We start from the raw sequence: 21,865 nt of genomic DNA, 5'->3' as shown, positions 1-21,865 counted from the left end.
ATTGTTAAACTCAGAGCTCGATTGAAACAGCGAACGAAATTATATGATCAATATCTTCAATAATCATCAATCAGCAATTATCATCTATCAATTAATATGCACAAAACCTGTACGATACATTACAACCTTCCTTCTGCATCACTTCATAATATCCTACTAATATTATAGCGGTAAATGTGAAAGTTTGTGAGTATATATAAAGGATGTTTGTTACTCTTTCACGCAAATACTGCTAAACCGATTACGATGAAATTTGGTATATAGGTAGCTGAAGATCCAGGATAACACATAGGCTACTTTTTATCCCTGAGTTCACGAGGAATCGATCGAAGGATCAGGATTTACACGGGAAGGGTTTCCACGCGAACTAAGTTGCAGGCGGCCTCTAGTATAATAATATGGGTGAAAATACCATCATTCGTTTTTGAGTTTATAACAAACAGACAGGAAGACAACGCTATGATAATGTTAGCTAGAGAGATGAAAGTTTTCAATCTAAATAAAGTAAAATCTTTTATCCTTTTCTAAACCTCATTATAGAAAAGAGAGAGCTTTAAAATAAAACATGTACGACCGGCAGTTATTACTAGTTCCATTACAGAAAGGAAATAAAACTCGCGGGTCGACAACGCATAAAAACTTTTATCTAGGCCATAATCTGGAGTTCCTAGATAATAATCTAGTATTAGTTATTAATGTCTAACTTTATGCCTAGAACAAGCCTTCTACTTGCGATTTTACCCGCGTGGAAACTCTCTCTTCAGGGTGGAATTTCCTAAAATTCACTACACTCTCTTTAAGGAACGTACTAGTTAAATTTCAGTTATGTTTCAAAAATATAGGAAAAGGAATAAGAATGAAAGGTACCTATTGAATTTTCAAAATATTTTGGAAATTTTGAAGCATCCCTTTTATTTTATAATTGTAAACTAACTTAATTAGTATTATTTTATACTTGTTATATGTAACGATTCTTAGGTGATTACTAGACATATCTTCTCAGCTTCTTGCGTTCACCAGTTTCGACTGTGTGTGTTGTCAAAGATTCGATAATTGAAGGTCTTTTTTTCCCTCTTTAAAATACTATCTTAGTAATAGTATAAAAGTGTAGATATAGATTGTTGAAGATTGCACTTTTATAGATAATTTTATTTAGTTATTTTTATCCCGAGGGCTACTGGTATAATAAGGTCATAGTTTAATAAAGTTTTTATAGATAGCTTGAGTGTGGGTGTCATTTGTTGTCCAGGGTTCGACCTCTGACCTATAGGAGGCTAGATAAAATTGTTGGAAAAAGGCGATCGGCTATGAAAATTAGTTTTATAGACATAATCTCTGACGCAGGGTAGAAAATAGAAATTGTGTAGTAATTTATATATAGTATGACACGATGTATGGATGTGAAGGAGGCAAGGGAAGTTTGTAAGGATCGTAGCAAGAGGCGTTTTGTGGTCTCTGCCTGTAGATTAAACAAGATACTTATGTTACAAATCTTACTGGCAAATACTCGTAGTCTGCTACACACGTGCTCCGAGCTAGTTGAAGCTAAAATATATAGATTTAAACCATTTAAAATAACCATTTAAGTTATTTAGATAACTATGTAACACTAAATATACCTATTCAATCGAACGTTTCCTACTGGGAATAAACCCTAGAACACACGATCAGCCATCACGCTTAGTGATCATCGAGGGACTTGAAATAAATAAATATTTCACTGCAATATTCATGCGTACGCCAAACCAATTTCAACTATATTTCCTAATGGATAAAGTCTAAATTACATTAGCACGTTGATTCGATAACCCTCCTGACAATTGGTATATGCGCTGTGGACACACGAGTTGCAGTTGTAAATTAGGCCGTGTGTACAACCGCGTAAATTGTATGTATTATGTCTGAAATGTGTGGTTTGCCTAATTTATTTACCTTATTAAGTCGACTGCCTCTACTCTGAGCTTAGTATTTCATTCGGTTTTGTTCCCGGGTTGGGCTAAATACTGTTGAGTTCACTCGTATTAATATCTACAATGACATTTGACATTACTTAACGATTATTATCTTAATCGATACTAATTTTTAATGTGCCCTCCAAACCTTAGAGACGTTCAGCTGAAATACTTCCAAGTGGCAACCCATCAATGAAATGTCCGCATTGCTTAAAGTATAGATCTTTTTACCGTAAAACGCAACTAGCTATATGCATATATAACGCAATTTTTAATACTCGATATTATCTTAAACAAATGTATGACATATAAAAGTTCTTGAAAAATTTGTAGACGTATGACATTTGAAAGTAGTTAAAAATTACATTTCTTGCGGACTACCCAACTGCAGCGTGATTCTCTACAGTCAGTATTGTCGAGTATCGAAAGTTTGACATTAAAAATGTACTGCCAAAATAGTTCCTACGACGCCCGTTAGAGGCGCTGATCAGATTTTCATTCAAAATTCTCGATAGCTGATTGTAGGAAGATTTCTGCAAAGGAAGGTATAGGATAGAGGGTAGAGGGAACCTACCTCGGAGTAAGACTTCTCGATGGCCGAGCGCTTGATGGTGTAGGTGCGCAGGTCCTCGAGGAGATCGCACTCATGCTGGTTCTTCGCGTGGAGCTTGGCGATCTGCTCCGTGTGCAGATTCTTGAGAAATTTTGTATAGTTACTCTGTAACAAATAAATACATATTAGTTGATTCATACATCCTGCTACTGACTAGTAATATTATAAACGCGAAAGTTTGTGAGTGTGTACTGTGTATGTATGTATGGATGTTTATTACACTTTCGCAAGATGTACGCAAATTTGTTCTACTGATCCGATTACGATGAAATTTGGAATATGGGTAGCTCAAGACCCAGGATAACACATAGGCTACTTTTTATCCCAGAGTTTTTGAGGGATCGGGATTAATTTATAAAAATAAAATTGCGTCCTCTAATTAATGTAAAACTCATGTAACATTTTAATGGACTATTAAATTTCATTTCAATCGGTTTTCGTATTGGCACGTAATAAAAATAAAAAATCTCTTATTACTAAGAGTAAAATTACAAAACAAAGTAGTATTAAAAATAATAGTTCTTAGCCTGTCTCAGGTGGAAATCATTTAAGAGCTCGTAGAACTCGTCTCAAGAACATTCTGAATAATTAAGAATTCCCAAAAGTTCTTCACAGATACTCTCTGTTCTAGGAATTTAAGAAAAGACGCATTCTTGTAAGTTTTTAAAACTATAATAGGTATCATGATTTTCTAAGAATAAGTCGCTTTTCATTTTTCGTCTCATTTAAGAGTAGGTACATACATATTTTTATAATTGTAATTTTTATTTATCGAATGATTGCTTTACAAATGTTTTTAAGGCAGGCAGGATTATAATACAGAGAGTTATAATGCAAAAGTTAGCAAGAAGTGTCACGAGGTTGTTTAAATTTTCAAAAATTATGAGAGGAGACCGGCCGATGTTTTTAATTTTTCTCGAGTTTTCATTTATAATGAAATCAATTAAAATCAGTGCAGACAGATGTCCTGATTATTGCGTATTAATTATAAGTAGATTTGATTGAAATTACCTTGATTTCCTTTAATAGAAATTACCGTATAACATTAATTATTAACTGAAGTAATTCATCAACACCTATGCTCAAGGAAATAAGTAGTAGTTACACTACCAAAACCATAGGTACTGAAAGATACCCCATTCCATGATATCCCAACCACTCATATTACCAAACAAAGGCTTTGTTTGCCAATACCTAGTACTCACAGACACAATATCATACCCTCTATATCCAGTACGCAATGGTCACTGTTTCTTAGATTCAAAGCACTTTGACATCGTATCTGATTGTCCACACAAAGGTATTGATAGCAAAGGAGACAATTACTTGCAGTCTAGCTAGCGGCTATTGTACTGCAGGTTAAGGGTCGTTGCTAAGGTGTGGTGCAGGATGGGCTTTGTGAAAATGTTGCCCGTAACTGTAGTATTATGTGATAACGTATGTTGAGTCACTTTGTAGTTAATTGTGTATTTTTAATTAAAAGTTTCAAATGCCAAAAAGAACTTTAGTTTTTTTTTATTATGAAGCAACTAAGTAAAGTTTTAAAAAGTACAGTCGTTTTCCCAAATTTTCTGTTACCATTTTTGATTGATAGACATTGATAAAGATATTAATCATATGTTAGTATTAATACCTTGAAACATTTTGTTACAGAATAATTGTGTCATTGGACACTGACATTTTTTATTGTAATATGCTTAGTAAGTAACTTAACATCGAAGCGAATCAAAGCTTTTGAGTAATCCATCTACAATTACATGCAAAGAATGCATGTAATTTACTACAACTTTAGATTTAAAACCTAAAATCAGCAATAATGTCAGCTATTCATTACGCATTTATAATTCACGATTAAACTCTAGCGACTTGTACTCATAATACAATCTTTATAATTTATCCAAATTTATTGCAGCTCAACTTTACTGCATATCACTATGCATGCCTAAGTCCTTGTACAAGCATAGTAAGTGTGTATCAAGCCTTAGCTAACGATCGCTTTTTAACAGCTTACCAGCTAACTACCGAGACTAACTTTGATAACGTTCCGTTTAACTACTAAACCACCCTTCTATGATATGGCTGGTAAGTTGGCTGTTCGTGTATTAAATGATGAAGCATCACTCGGGTTGTTATATTATTTAAATTAATAAGTGAATATTTAGAATTTAAAATATGCGATCAAATCACTACGTTGGAAGGTCGTGGGTTCAATTTGTAAACAAATCTAATTATTTTCATGTTTTTTTACTTTCCAAATACTTCATTATCTAACTTGAAAATGAGACGTAGATGCGAAAAAAAATGCATTACTAAGAAGTGCAGCGCATTTTTCTATGCGTGGTACTCTATAGATACTGCATATAGGAATTCGAATAGTAGCCGTAAGAAATATTATTATTTCAAATTACTTTCAGAATTCGCCTAAAAAGTAACTATACATATTTATAGAGATAAAAGACATTGATAGAAAATAATACGCTTTTGACTCTCTCTCAGTATCTACCTAATTTACCGCCAACAATTAATTACCAGTTCAATTTTAAACATCAATACAAATGAGTAATCAAGTGGTTAATGCTATACATATCATTCGTGCAATTCGGCTGCCACAGGTATTCAGTGAGCTACAAATTAGTTCAATCAATAGGACTGTTTCAACTTGTTGGCAGTCAATGGGTACGTGTTAGTTTGGCTGTTCGGCACTAACATGTGCCATAACTGGCTGGAATTAAAAACTATATGCATATACATCCATCTATACTAATATTATAAATGCGAAAGTAACTCTGTCTGTTTGTCTGTTTGTTACTCAAACACGCCTAAACTACTGAACCAATTTGCGTGAAATTTGGTATGAAGATATTTTGATACCCGGGAAAGTGACGCATAATGGGAAAATTAAGGTAGCGGACGAAGTCGCGGGTAAAGCTAGTATTATTATATAGATACATATGTCACACCCTTCTTCCAATAGGGGCTGGCATAGACCAAAGAACGCCCTTATGATTTCTACGCTATGTCTAAAAAATTCTTTTGCTGGCTAGCTATCGACTTTTTTTTTATTAAAAATCTGATCAGCTCCTCTGGCGGGTGCCATAGGAACACTTCTTATACCCGATGGTTCCAATTGTAGAGAATTGCATTCGAACCAATGCTGCAAGGTTATGAACCAGGTCTATCAATCTATCAATGAAATAGCTCGGTAATTGAGCAAAGTAATTATTTCCACTTTCAAAGTAAGACTAAACTTTCTTGAACTTCATTAAGTACAAGGTATTATAAATACAGAAGAATGTTTTATAATCCTATATTATATGTAACTACGTGTCATTATTATTATGTTAATAAATAGTCACTAGAAAAATTATGAAACCCTACAATTTCCTAGATGTCAACAAAGTAACTAGTCTTACCCCGTTTCTGAGGTACATTTAGCGGTAGTTTATATATTCAATAGCGTTTTTTATATGAATTTAAACGCTATTGAACAGATAAACTACCGTTAAATGTACCTTAGAAACCGGAAGGCTAGGAAACAAAAGATCTATCGAACTGGAAATCATGACTAAATATATGAAATGACTACATATAAAAATACTAACGTTTTAAAATATTACAGTTATCCTTCCTGAACGATCATCAATATAAGTTTTAAAAGTAAGTGATCTATTGCCAAGTTCCACTGGGATTTCAGAATAGAAAATATTCCTGCACTACATTTCTTTATTTTATAAAATTGAAAAATATTTTCCTAGATTTTTGTACTCTTGAATAAAAGAATATACGAAGTCTCGGTCGTGGGTAAGATGGATGTTTTTAATCAAACTGATGATATGCGTAACGGGCACGTCTCCAGTGGTCTTGTATGCGTTTTTAGGTCACTGATTCGATTCCCAGGTCGGGTACCTGCTTATAGCTGATCGAAGAATTCTCTATAGCAATCCGTAAGTGAAAAAAGTTTTTTTTTTATTTGACACACTTAGCCATTAGGACTTTTTTGATAATATAGGTCATATTATCAAGTGCCCTATCTCGGTATCTAGCTTTCTTAATGGCAGAAATCTAAAAGCTTTATTCTTAAACCATCTATCATCGGTACACATAAATCATTTGCATTCACTAATACTATTCTTCAGCTTTTTACAATTTTAATATATTTGTTATATTTTAATAAAATTTGCTACCAATAGCGATCGATCTCTCAAACTTTAAGATTATGTCCGCCGAGATTCCAATAGACATCTAACTATCAATTTATTGTTCTGCAACTTTGTATCCCTTACTTAGATATATCTGATTTCCTGTTGTAACAAATAATATTCCATGTTGAAAATTTTAAGTAAATAGAACTATAATTTTAACAATATTATAAAAAGTACCGAATGTCGTTCTCTGGTCTTTGTCGAGCTCTATGCATCAAAAACATGATTTTATGAATGTATATCTAATATTAATATATAGAAGTTAAGAATGTACTAGAATAAGATTTTGTCATTTGCTTTCTGCTTAACCATTGAAGTAATCATTTGAAAAATAATTTTAGTTATTAGAAAGCAAAACTGTTTAAGTAATTTTGAATCATAATTGCAGTATAACAATATGCGCTTATTACTGTATCTTTCTGGACTAATTGTCCCTTGTACATTTATGTCCACTAACCAATAAGGTAAAAATATGCGCCAGTAACATTAGAAAATTTTTATATAGCGAGAATGTAAAACCAAAAACCACTAAAACTTTTCACAGCCTATACGCAAACAGAAGTTAATAACACATACAATAAAAATATCACTACTAAACTCCGAAAAACTCGAATTAAAAACAAAGAATTGTACAGGAGAGTATGACGTACGGCTGCAAACAAAAATGGCCGACAGACGGAAACAATTCTATCTGTAACAAAGTGATTGATAGCGGGCGAACATGTCGACTATTGTGGCGACCATTTTACAGGGTTTTCTCCATTTTACCTGCATTTTAAAAATATTGAATAACGTCTGACGGCTTTGCAAGGTTCCGTAAGGATATGGTAAAAACGGTACTCTGTTAAGACCGCCCTTAGATGATCAGTAAATATTGCAAGATATGGTTGTGTATTGCACAGTATTATGAGCCGATTAGGATTTTTAATGAGGAATATTTTTGCCTATTTTTGTGATAGTTAGATCGAGTTTAGTACTCAATTAAATTGATCAGTTGAGATAGTTGTGAAAAACGTTTTACGATATATTATTGTAGGTGTTGTTCTCCGCTCCGCTTCCACTCCGCTGCCTGCCTGTCTATACTGCTATCCTGGTGTTTGCTAGAGTTTTCTAGACTTTATCACAGATGATGTGCTTCTATTGCCGCTTTAATAACAAATACAAAGAATAAAATTAATATCTGAAAGGAAAGTTCATACAACAGATAACTCTCGTATCTGTTTTTTGCCGTTATTTTATAGAACGGTACTTTATGGTACGGAACCCATCGAGCGTGAATGCGACCCACACTTGGCCGGTTTTTACGAAATATTGTATAACATGTGACGACTTTTTTCGTTCTTTCCGTACGTCACGCAGTTGTCCTTTGATTTTGAAAAACCGTTTTGTCATATTCGCAGAATGTCGGAATGCGACAATGCATTTTTGATTAAATATCTCTGTAGCGCGATTCTCTACAGACGGTACTATACTATCCTATATATATATAACTGTCCTATACTTAACTATCGAGTACCGAAAGTTTGACATTTAAACTGCAAAAACATCCCCTATGGCGCCCGATATCTTGAAATCTGATCATACTAAATTTCTCGATAGCTAGCCGGTTGTCGATAGCAGAGAGTCGCGCTACTGTGCAATTCTCTACAGTCAGTACTATAAGGTATTAATAGATTGACATTTAAAATATACAGCAAAAATAGTTCCTACGACACTCGCTAGAGGCGCTTATCCGATTTTTATACAAGATTTATCAATAACTAGCCGATAGCGGTAGGAAATCGCGCTATGGATAATCACACAATCCTTAAATTGGAATAAAAAATAGTCGTCCTATTGTAGTCAGACAACTGATAAACTAACTTATATTACTTCGGACTACATACATATGATTATACGTAAATATAAAGTTATATTCAGGCTCAGAATAGATACTCATTCTCGTGTTAAGTCTCTAGAGATATTTTTCATATTTAACACACGGCCGTGGATAAACCACGTGCTTAATAATAAGAAAAATGTTTCTCATGGCCGAGGGAATAAAAAGAGCACGTTAGTTCACGTTATGTAAAAAGAATGGTTTAGAACCAGTCTTTATGGAATTAGTAGTATATGGGGGAGGCACATGAGTAAGTGCGAACGTCCTTTACCAATCCTATTAATATTATAAATGCGAAAGTTTGAGAGGATGTATGTATGGATGTTTGTTACTCTTTCACGCAAAAACTACTAAATCGATTAGAATGAAATTTGGTATGTAGGTAGCTGAAGACTCAACATAACACAAAAGCTACTTTTTATTTCGGAGTTTTTAAATAAATGTGACCAATTATTGTCCCACTGTTGGGCATGGGTCTTCTTTCGAAATGAGATAAGATTAGTCCTTAAGTCCACCGCGCTAATCAATTGCACTTTCTGGACTTTGTATTCCTTAAAAAATGGTTTTTGAAGAACTCTTAAATTAGGTTAGCAAGACTTCATCACGATAATTCCGACAACATCAGCCCTATAATCTATCTACTTAATTTAAACGCTCCTGTTATTGAGTAACTGAATGATGGACAACGCACAGCCGAAACTACTGAGCGTTAAAAGTTGAAATTAGGTATGAAGATTCCTTAGGAAATGTAAAAGAGCGTTAGGATAGGATTTTTGGTAATTCTACCCCGAAGGGCGTGAAGTCCTAAGCGGGAAAAGCGGACGGAAAGCTTGTATTATAATATAAATACATCGAAAATCTTCCTCCAAGCTAACATAAAAGTAGCCTTTTATTCTTTAAAATTGTATACTATACTTAAACCTTACAATGCAGTACAACGTATGTAATATGTCCCGTTTCATGAACGAACGCCTACAAGTGCCGATAGGTTTTGAAGTAGACTAGATTGGCTAGGCGTCGACGGCTTAAGTCGCAAATCAGGGTATAATCCGTGTCGTACTACACAATACCTAGTGTACGACGTGTAGGACGGTGCAAGCTCTCGCTGAGAAATTAAAGGAAGAAGAATATAATCCGCGTCAACGGTTTAGTAAAGATTTGTGATGTTGTTGTCTATCTTTTTAAGATTTTTGTGACATTTTCCATTAGATTACTGAACTATCTAAGTTCAGGTTTTATTTAGATTTAACACAGTAAGGAAAATAAATTAAGTAGATACATATTTGTAGATATCATTGTTTTTGTGCATGCCTAAAATTTGTTTAATGCATTTATTGAGGGCATGCAAAGTTCCCAACCCGCACTTGGCCAGCGTGGTGGACTCAAGGCCTAACCCCTCCCTTGTTCGGGGGGAGACCCTTGCCTTTCAGTGGAACAGTAATGGGTTAAAAAAAAAACAAAATATATATTTTCAATGAACATTGTAAAAGTACCTATGTTTAAAATTTTGTATCACACCCCAAGATTGGCTATCGGGGTCCTCATGTTTTTGTCTTTGCACAGTATTTCGCGGCTGAGTAGTTTTGTGATTGAGTTTGCCTATCAGGGTATTAACCATATAGTAACAGCTGTAGCAGGCCAAAGTTTAATATGTCCGGTATACTAAGTGTAATTATAGGGGCAAGAAATCTACCATTAAAACAATATGCCAACCACAAGTTATATTTTAATCTATCAGCTAAGTTTACACCTTACTTTATACTAGCTGTCCCGCGCAACTTCGCTTGCGTCACATAAGAGAGAATAGGTCATAATTATCCCCGTTTTTGTAACATCTTTTACTGGTACTCTTCTCCTATTGGTCGCAGCGTGATGATATATAGCCTATAGCCTTCCTCGATAAATGAGCTATCTAACACTGAAAGAGTTTTTCAAATCAGACCCGTAGTTTCAGAGATTAACGCGTTCAAACAAACAAGCAAACAAATTCTTCAGCTTTATAATATTAGTATAGATTTTAAATTATCTAAGTATCTGACATACAACTACCTTTAGAATCTCAACCTTTCCACAACTCTTTTATAAAATAAAATCAAAAATTTGTTTCCACACATTACGACGGGGGAAGCTCGTTAAGTTTGTATATTTACCGTCCGAAAGAGAAATAACCAAACCAAACTTATGATGTAGTCCGACCGTAGGAACACGGAAATAATTTTGATACTTTCACGTTTTGCACTGAAGCAACAGGTTTCATTGTCGTGTGTTGCTCTCCCGTCAACGTGGATTAAGTTTTTTGATAGTTTTGATTGCTTTATTGTGGACAGTTTATTGTTTTGTTAATTCAATCTCCGTGACACTTGTCCTACCTATTCGGTCGTATCACGTATTTCAGTTAAAAGTATTTGAAATCCATGATGATGTACATTGTTTATTCCTTTAGATTATAGCGATTAACACGTAACGTTAAAGCAGCAATGTACTGAATAGTGACCATCAATTTTATTTTACTTACGCTAGTAAGTTATCAACTGAGATACGTGACACGTATGTATAACTTGTATTTTTGTTTCGGTTCGTAGGTCGGACGAATTGTTATTAAATTCCCTTATAGATCAAGTCCATTAGGTTTTTTATAATGAAACTGTATTTTAGTTGTACTTATACATGCTCTACTATGTATTGTATAAGCTATGACTAATATTCACCAATTACTCAAATTAAAATGACTCTCAAAAAGTATTTCGGTCGTGTTTATACAACAGTATTAATACTGCTTAATATTCAACATTTTAGATAGTTTGCGTAACATAGACAAAAAATAATAACCTTATCTTAGACTTTAGATTATAACAGATTAAAAACAGGCCACAATAGCAAGGCCTAATTCCTGTCTATATCAAATTCGATACGCCTATTCACTACATCGGCTAGATAGATATCGGATAGATAGATCCTACAACAATTTCCATATAAACAAGATACCTGTCTACCGTAGCCTGGCTATCAATCTCAGATATTCTGAGTACTGTCTATCATGCATGTTACGAACAAAAGCCTGCATTGTGATAACTATTTGGAATAGGCTATAGACTTTGTTTCAAGTGAAGTGAGCTTTGTTGTTCGAGATAAACAAAAAAATAAAATGTATTTGATGCATTTTCTTATAATTAGTAATGATTTTAAAGTATTTGGTTGTTTAATATTATTTATTGTTTGCCTAACTACAGTATAAGTCCTACTTTGTTTGAAATTAGGTGAAGGTGTGTAAGTTGTTCAAAAATATTTACTCATTGCGATAGGAAGCCGCGGGATAATGTTGGGCGTTTTTCTATTTGTATATGTTTAGAAGACTTAAAAGTAAATGTAAGTTTATTAGTATTCTTATCTGTTTGCAATAAAAAAACTGTGTATGAGTTGTCCGTAGAAATTTATTTATCCCGAAAGCACAATTTTTTCTTATCGTATGGTTAGTTGTGTTGTGTCAAAGTTGTTCAAGCGGCCCGAAGGCTTTTGACGTGGCTTAAAGCCCTTATAGCAGTAATACCTTAATGAGTTAAACATTGTCATATTCAAGCATTGCAAAAGTTTCATAGTCAATCCGAACATAAACAACAATCCAAAATCTGAAACTAATCCGATTTCCAATTTACATACAGACAATCCAATCACAACATGCATTGCGTCATTTGTTTGTGATTCCTAGAGACATCCCCTTGTGTAATCCGCAATGTACTTGTTACATTGTATTGTGCACAAGTGACAGGTGACAGTGGAGAGCACGTATTCAATTGGAGCCTACACCTTCGACATGATACACTTGAAATGCTTTTGAACAAAAGACTATGTTTGGTTGAAGTCTAGGCCCGATAATTAGCATTATAGCGCTAGCCTAAAACCGTCTACTGCAAGATATAAACCTTCTCTATACTCTATACGCTGTACTTAACGCCCAGTTCTGTACCTCGATTCTCTACCACTATCGACAACCGACAACCATGTATCGAGAAATTTTGCACAACAATCAGCGCCTCTAGCGGGCTCCGTAGGAACTATTTTGGTAGTACATTTTGAATGTCAAACTCTTGATACTCGACAGTACCGACTGTAGAGAATTGCGCTACTGATCTACCCTCATCCAACGGTTTCTAGCGATTCCGTCGTCGGTCTACCTTAGGCATAGCCTCTTCCTTCTTTGTTGCCGTCATAGATTAGATACTAATATTGAAAGAGCTTAATGGTTAGTTAGTTAGAATAGGATTATGTAAAAGCACCACTACATATTAGAGGTGCCATTTTTTGCGAAGTACGGGTTGAGGACATTACATAACTACGTATCTTATAATGTGGCAAAAGTCTAACAAAGGTAATTCATAATGCTTTTAATCCTGCCGTAATGTTGCGAGTAGAAAATTAATGTCAAAGGTCAGGTTCGTAGTACTAGTAACCTGTGTTCATGTATGACAAGATGTTTGTATGTTAGTAAAGCAAAATAAGTTTTTACGGGTCGTATGAAGCGACGTTTTTTGATATGCTCCAATGAGAATAATCCGTGAAAATATATTCGTGAATCCATAAAAATATGTTTAGTGTAAAAATTATAAATTTACTAAAATATTGAAGCTTTTGTTTCTTTGCAATTGTCAAAATCTTATATATTTTCCATCTGCTGACCCGCGCAACTTCACTTGCGTACAATAAGAGAGAATGGGTGAAATCTTTCCCCTTTTTTGTAACATTTTTTACTGGTACTCTGCTCCTTTTGGTCGTAGCGTGATGATATATGTCCTTACTCGGGTATCAAAGTATCTCCATACCAAATTTCGTGCAAATTGGTTAAGTAGTTTAGGCGTGATTGAGTAGCAGACAGACAGACAGACAGAGTTACTTTCGCATTTATAATATTAGTATGGATTGTTTTACTCAATAAGCAAATAGATATACTACAATTGTACATTTATAACAACATATTTGCGAATAAAGCAACGTGGAATGTGATGCTATTGTGGTTCAATTCAAAGCAATAATAAAGTAAGTGCAGTCTCAGTAGTTACGGATGTCTTTAGTTACGAAGACCGTTCTCCACGACAGTATTACTGCACTGAATGTCATAACTCATAAATAACAAAGTTAGCTGTATGAACACTATACAAGATTCTTATTTGTGCGAGGCCTATAGCCTATAGTATTGTATATATTGAGTTAGACATTGCTAGAACAGAAGAATGGTTGTATCTCTATTAAATATCGACAATTGAGTAACAATCAAGAAATTCTGTACAGAAAACTTATTAGCGCTTAATTTTTAAGTGTATTTTTGATCTGAGGATTAAGCAACCGTTTTCGCGGTCATTCCATAGGTGGGTGACCGCATAGTGGTATTTGAGCTGGGCGTCTCTGTGCTTCGGAGGGCGGCAAAGGCCCGGCTGTTGTCTACTAAGATAACAGTTGTTAAGCCATGTCATGTTTGACAATAGGTTGACCACTAGTCCACTAGTCATACGATAAATAGATAGATAGACTATTGACTTTAACTACTTAAAATTAACTTTGGTTAATATAAAATGATGTATTGCAAACACAATTATAGCATATTTTCAGTTGCAAATCTAGACACAAAATAAAATCTGCATCCGTTTCACATGAGTTAATTCAATTTTTCCTCACGATAAGGCTTGCAGCGGCACTACAGACCACCCCCATGAGCTGCCGAGGCACAAACCAGAGAGCATCAGATACTCATAGACAATGTAATTTGTTCAGCGGGTTGCAAGATGACGCGATAGCAATTTGAGCGGCCATTTTGATATTTATAAGAACATTCTAGAAGGAATTTTTAGGTTATATTAAGTTTGAGTCCAGATTTTTATTGTTGTTTTTTGTAAGGAAAATAAAGTCTATTGTGTATATTTTTAGGGATATAAGTTGTCAGTTTTTCCTATACCATAATAGAAGGCGTTTTAAAAAAAAGCTTTCCTTTGGTTATTAAAATTACTTTTCGATAATATCATGCAGGTTAAACTATACTGTCAAATAGTTACTAAAAATATAATTATTTATGATCTAACTACCAACAGACATATAAAACTAGAAAACATATTGCAATACACAGCAACAACAATAAAAACCCATTTTTTCAACCGAAAATCGAACCTAGCACTCTTTACTACTCAATCACGCAGCCTAATTTTTTAAAAGCGGACCCGAATAAATTTAGCTGAACATGAAAAAAAAAAGCCGCACATAGAGGAAGGCTTCGATAACATAATAGAATAGATGCACGACATTGTACCGACACTGACACCCGCTATGAACCTTGTAATTCAGTTTGTACAGCCTTTTATAGCTCACGGTAACGACACGACTACGATGTTCAGATTAAATATGTATTAGGTCGGGGAAAAAGTCTTTTCGCATTATGTGAATTTGTAATAAAATCTCTTTGGCTTCAAGAATCACAAATGAGTACACGGTTCATTAGGTTTCTTTCAGTGAGCTCGTGAGTTACCTAAATATGGACCTTTTTTGTGTAAAGAATGCGAAAAGACTTTTTCCTCGACCTTATACAATATAATTTTTAAAGACAACTTGACCTGCTCTTGTGTCGCGGGGACTTTTAGAAACATACAACCAACGGGCATAAAGTACAACCCGAAAATCATTTTTGTGGATCGCACAAATAATTGCTCCGTATGGCGTGGCGACCATCTTAATCACTGCGCCACGGAGGTCGTTTAATTCCAATAATTTCAATTCTTTTATATATGATGTTAATGTATCTTATATAGATGTAGTATGTATTTAGAAGTATATAAGTATATTTATCAGTTATTTGGTTACCACAGTACAAGCTCTGCTTAGTTTGGAATCAAATGACCGTGTGTGAGATGTCCTATAATATTTATTTATTTATTATTATTTACTATTTAGTAAAATAAACTTCCGTTGCTCTTAAATTCAGATATTTATAACAAAGGACTAATGCTGCGATTGATTTGGTTACTTACCAACCAGATTTGGTCTCAAAGGAACTTTAAAAACTGATATTTTGAACCAAAAAAAAATGGATAGTAAATTTTTTGATGACCTTAATAAGTCAGATACAGTCCATAGAAAGTATTTAACACAAGTTATGCTAGTAATATACCAACAATTCATGCTTACAAACTTACTAAGTATCTACTCATATATCTACAAATGTTAATTTATACATATTCATACATGCAGTCACTTGAAAAACAATATAACTTAGAATTAATATATCGTCACTTACGCCCTTTTCTCACTGAGAGTGCAATGTATGTTCTCTTGAAAGCAACATGCATCTTCAGTTCGAAAAAGGCTTAAGATGATACTGTTTATTTTCATGCCCATAAACGACACAAAACGCTTACCAATCTATTTCTACTATAGGGTATATTCCGATAGAAATCAGAAAACCCAATAACTTGAATATTAGATTGCAAACTAAAAACGTGTGTTATTAGTCTGCTATAGTGAAAATTCATTATTAATGTTTACATATCATGTCGTCTCATTCACTCACAATACGAATGACAGAGACATAACTATAGAATTTTATTTTAAGTCTTCACATCAGTGTATGTATTGGTGTAATTGTCATTCTGTCTCATTTATTCTCATAGGATTTTATGAGACAGAACTATAGTTTAATTTTTAATGAATTTTCACTATTAAATAAATGTACCACGCTGAAAAACCCCCAACAGATGTTTTTTGTTGTGGGCGGTGCGCGCACGTGCCATTTTGTTCTCGGTGCATTGCTTTAAGTAAACCAATAATGGTACTTACTTGTTTAGCATATAACACCTTTCTAACCTTAAGCATTCATGCCCAATATTGCCAAAATCACAAGTTATCTACTGCTATGTCTACGTAGTTTAAAATTGTTTAGGCATTCTCAATACTAGTACTACTATATCAAGATAAAAATAATAAATTTTCAAACATAAAAAAAGATCAGTCAGCCCGTGACCACGATCGATGTAACTCGATCGAAACGTCGGGATAAACAAATAAAGTATTGTAACCTTTAGTTATCAATCACTTTTAAAACCAATAGCATTAAAAAATTATGTGTACAAGCCGCGTCAATTTAAAACTATTAAAAATGATTTTAAAATTGTGAATTTATTTACTGGTTAACACCCTTTAGAACTTTTAGAAAGAGCCGAATTTCCGTTCAATTAATATATTTGTCATCAAAACAAATATTTAAGACTGAAAAAAGTGTCATTATAAGTGTATAAAGTACTAATTCCAACAGCCGTGTCGTCTCGTCACCGTGTCGTGAGTTATAAAGAATACAATGCAAGTCTCTGATATCAATAATGCAAAACTGTCCCACGGTATAATGGCTACTTGTCGTATCGGTAACTGATTAGTCAGAGTCTTTCTATCCGCGTGACGACAACGGTTTACAATATCACACCTGAATACGTGAGTACCTGTTTTATATCAATGAAGTTGTTTTTTAGTTATCTTTGATCTTTCTAGAACATTTTTAACAGATTTTATTTGTTTAATACTTTTTGTAAGGTTATAAGATTGTGTTGTAGCAGTTTTTCGTGGGTGAGTGTTTGTAAATACATATATTGATAAAATAAGTTTTGAACATGCTTTCGTTTTGGTTAAGCTATAGTTTGACTTTGTACTCTGAGATAACGTGTAAATGAAACCTCAAAATGAGGCATTTTTTGGTAAAAAATCGGTTTTTTCATCGAAATGTTTCTCTGTTAAATCTAAGGGTAAATTTCCGTATTTAGCTACTGATTTGATGTATGTTTATTTAAGGTTAAGAACATGGTATACGCAAGGTTTGACTGTTTATTAAGGATTATGAGAAGTTAAAAATGTAGACAAATTATTTGTTCTATTCGTAAATATTTAAACGATATATAATTTCGCAAACAAATGTAAACACTAAACTCTACTATTACAATAATTTATCTACATAACCACAGGTATTCTAATCGCAGTATTAAAATAATTCCCCTTCAAATTGAGTAACATTTACCTTCGCAAATCATTTCTTGAAAACAATGAAAAGTTGAAATTCCAATCACAGTTTTTTTATTTTCAAAGTTAAAACGTTTTCTTGGAAACGTCTTGTATCTACCTCTATATACCTGTATATATGTATATATCGATTATTTTCTGCAATTACCATATCCCATTGACCATAACTTACAACGTCATACCAACGTGCCCGTTCACATGTCAATTATGTACATACTAGCTTTTGCCGCGACTTGGTCCGCGTATTCTGACTTAGGACAGAATTTTCATTCAAATGTTTACCCCCTGTTTTATCCCTTTGGGGGTAGAATTGATCAAAATCCTTTGTAAGCGTAGTGTTAGTCATAATAACATACTTTTGCAATATAAAGTTAATGGAAAATGTGGTTTGATACATCTTTGATTTGCAGTAATATTATTTTATTGTATGAAGGTTTTGGAAAATTATTCGTAGTACTAATATCATAATAGTTTTTGGATAATTTTGTGTCAAAGTAATTCAAGCCACCCGAAAGAGCTTTACAATGCTTGTCGAATGTTATCTTAATTGACAACAACCGGGTTTTTTAACATTTTCATGTCTTCGAGACACGGAGATGCACAACTCGAATACCACTATCCGGCCCATATGTGAAATGACAGCGCCTTCGGTTGCTTAACTTTTTGATCGTTTACCGACTGATTAGCGCAACTTGCTATGGGTGCCTCATTTGTATTGTGGACCCGAAAATAATAAGTTCAATAGGAATAGGCAAACTCAGATAACTCCCACTTGGAGTTTCAAAGTTATGTAAAAGGTCGTGTGAAAACTAGTTTAGTTCGTTTTAGGAATAAGTCTTGAAGGGGTTTGGGTAAATAGTTCTAGTACTTCACCGTTCTTATATTAAAAAGTTTACACTTAATAGTGATGGGCTTTCTTTTATACAAATAATTTGAATGTATTCATAATAGGCGTTTTACTTTACATCGTAGATTGTTGGCAGTTTCGGCATGACTATTATTTATTGTATCAACCACATTGTAAATCTATTCGCGATTGAAAAGAGTGACCATAAGTTTTTTGCTAGCTCTTCTCATATGGCTGTACCTTTTTTCCGAGGTAGTGGTTGTTATCTTTTGCTAAAGCCTTCCTCCTTTCTTGGGTGTCCACAAGTGTAAGTTTATTAAAAAAATCGTAAATATTCGTAAAAGTAAGTCAAATTAAGTAATCGACGAAGGTTATTTTTTAGTGAATTATTTGATGCAGATTTAAAATGTAGTCATAGTATGTCATTTTAAACAGTCTGCTAATGTACTATTAGAATATTTAATTCTACATGTCTATAATTTCTTGAACTTATATACTTAATTAGATGTGAAAGTTTGCACATACAGTCTTAGTTCATACACGTGTTGTTTCAATCAATAAAGTTCAAGGAAAGGTCTATGATTGTCATTGCACTTCAACTTGCGACCATCAATGGCGTATGATATAGTAATTAACTTGTAATTTCTTTGAAATACTGAAGAGGTAGTATATTGTACGTTTATTTTCGTATTTAAGGGATTTTGCGATGTTTTGGAGATTGTTTGGATGTACGCGGTGTCGAAGTTATTTGCATTTTAGCGACTATTCCGATGCTACATAGCGTTTTGGCCTTTCTCATAATTGAATAGGGTATAAGGCGCCTACTATAATTCACATTAAACGAAACCTCACATTAAACCGAAAATTAACGATTAATCTTGAAACTTTTGTCATGTACATTGAATTCTAGGTTTACAATTTCAACTTCCTTACGGCAAACTCTGAGAATTTGTCAACAAAAATTCCAGAAAACACTTTTTGGCCAGACCCGGGATTCGAAATCGAGACCTCTTGCGCGGCAATCGTATACATTACCGACTGCACCAGGAAGGCTGTATAGTGTATAGTTATACGGATTGTAAAAAGTAGCAAACGCCTTTGCAAAAGTAGCGAGTTTGCTGTGGTCCTGAGGAACTTTTGCTTAACTGAAACGCGTAAAACTTTGATTGCTCTTAAAGTTTTTGGGTGTAGTAAGTTTTTGCAGTCATTTTATTATGCCTGGTGATATTGACTTTATGCAACTAAGCTTAGGTTTGGCAACCAATGTTTTATGAAGAGGTATCGCTGCCAATGTCATGTTAGTGTTACTTTGAAGAAAGGCTTAGTAGTTTTAACTTAAGAGGAAGTTTAGTGAGGATTAATATAATGTAGATTGTGCTCGTGATTAAATTTCTCGGTGTAACAAGTATTCGTTAATGTGTACAGAAATTTAATCTTTTTTCCCATGAATCAAAGGCCAACCGGACAGTTTTTACAGCGCCTCTAGTGGGCGCCGTAAAAACTATTTTAGCAGTATATAAATTTCAAATTCTAGATGCTTGATAGAGTCGATTGGATTGAACTGGATCAAAATTCTTGAAACTGTAAATTCTTGTTTCAAAATCAATATTAAAATAAATTTAATCATTGATTCCGACCATTTGTAAACTAAATCATCAAATGTCAATTAATCAATTAACCATTAGTTTATACGTACGCAAGAAGAGCCAGAACAAATCTGCTTTTAATTATGACTATCAAAACCGTGGGAAACTGGTTATTTATTAATAGTTCACGATTAAACATAAATCATTTAATCGTATGTACTCCTTACAAATTAACTAGCGTCCCCTGCGTATTTGGCTAGAACTATTTTCTTTAAGTCTGTAAATGTATCAAAAAGTAAAAGGTTTTTCTAACACATATAGTAGCAGAGAGATTACTCTTTAGTAAAAAATTATCCTTAGAAAAGCTACGATTTCTTAATATAAGAAAAGAATGACTAATTTTTCAACGGAGTACGTAGTATTAGGTAACATTAAGGTTAATTTAGGGGTCTAAAACCATATGTTTGGATAAAATATGGCCATTTAGATATAAATGTGTGTAACGAATAAAATATCAATTCCTCGTTGAAATCTCAGCTAAAAAACTGTTGTTTTCGTACCATTTATTTCGTAAGACATTTTATATTTAGGCACACTTATATAAGCTCTACGTAACTGTAAGAAAGTTGGCAAACTTATACAGAAATACGTATATTTTTAGCTAATCTTTTTGTTGACAAACAATCATGTTCTATACCCCTTCTTACTTAACAATACAAAAGTTCAAATGTTTTCTATTTATGTTCCTTTGTCCCTCATAAACCTATTTCTGTAAATAGGCATAATGTTTTGTGTTTTGTCATAAATTTTCCTTTTACATATGTATTCTGGAATTTTCCATATTACTATAGAAATGGAGATAAATAAATATTGATATAACCGGCGGTCCTGTATAACAATATGTATGGATGTGAATGAGGCAAGAGAAGTATGTAAGGATCGAAGCAAGTGGTATTCTTTGGTGTCTGCCTACCCCTATGGGAAAAAGGCGTGATACATTGACGTTTCAGATAGCGCAGCTAATAAAACTCGAAGTCAAAATATATGTATAAACACCTTCACATAGACTTTTCAGTAAGGAGAAGAAACAGGTTTCACAAAATATATCTTCCTTTCCTACAAAACACAAATACCTGCTAAAAAAAGTTAATTCAATTCAGAATACTTACACCTCAAATTCGTTATAAATGCCGCGACATAAGTCTACATAAACCGACGTCTTTAAAATTTACGATACGCGATGTATTTCCCATTGATCCTCTCCCAGAGCTCGCTATTTAAGCTCTATTAGATTTTATTAAACCCTCCTTCGCTATAAAACTCCGGGCTGTTAAGATTTTTACACCAATATTGTGTAAGTAAACTCTACCAGTAGAGTAACTTTAACTTCGCTTACTAAAGTTCTGCAACTAAGTAGTTTGAGTTTTAATCAAATTATAGTTTTATAGTTTGTTTTAAGATATTGTTTTAATAGCGAATATTATGATGATGTTGTGGAACTATAACTATTGCAATTATTGTAACGCTGAGCATAATATGGTAAAGAATACATGAGTATTATCCATCACGCTTTCCGTCTAATTCAGTGAACGGATTTTAATGAAGTTTTAAAATTAGTTAGGATATATTAGGTCGGGGAAAAAGTCTTTTCGCATTATAGTATGTATGAACTTGTAATAAAATCTCTTTGGCTTCAAGAATCACAAATGAGTACACGGTTCATAAGGTTTATTTCACTGAGTTCGTG

The 21,865-nt window shown here is 33.7% G+C and overlaps 1 protein-coding gene and 1 long non-coding RNA gene across 3 annotated transcripts in view; one reads left to right on the top strand and one right to left on the bottom strand.

The window, feature by feature from the left end:
* Positions 1-21,865, bottom strand: part of nwk (FCH and double SH3 domains nervous wreck) — a 147,383-nt gene that overhangs the window by 88,579 nt on the left and 36,939 nt on the right. For both annotated transcript variants that reach the window (XM_076134628.1, XM_076134629.1), the window contains exon 2: positions 2,527-2,670. In XM_076134628.1, coding sequence (XP_075990743.1) covers positions 2,527-2,670 — 144 coding nt within the window. The remainder of the gene's footprint in view (positions 1-2,526; positions 2,671-21,865) is intronic.
* LOC142986527 (uncharacterized) overlaps positions 17,072-21,865 on the top strand; it is a 31,895-nt gene continuing 27,101 nt past the window's right edge. Inside the window, exon 1 of the long non-coding RNA XR_012960391.1 lies at positions 17,072-17,106. This is a non-coding gene — a long non-coding RNA (uncharacterized LOC142986527). The remainder of the gene's footprint in view (positions 17,107-21,865) is intronic.

The sequence above is a fragment of the Anticarsia gemmatalis genome, chromosome Z, assembly GCF_050436995.1.
Source record: "Anticarsia gemmatalis isolate Benzon Research Colony breed Stoneville strain chromosome Z, ilAntGemm2 primary, whole genome shotgun sequence".
NCBI lineage: Eukaryota > Metazoa > Arthropoda > Insecta > Lepidoptera > Erebidae > Anticarsia > Anticarsia gemmatalis.
The sequence above is the reverse complement of the archived record's forward strand: the minus strand, read 5'-3'. Positions and strand labels throughout refer to the sequence as shown.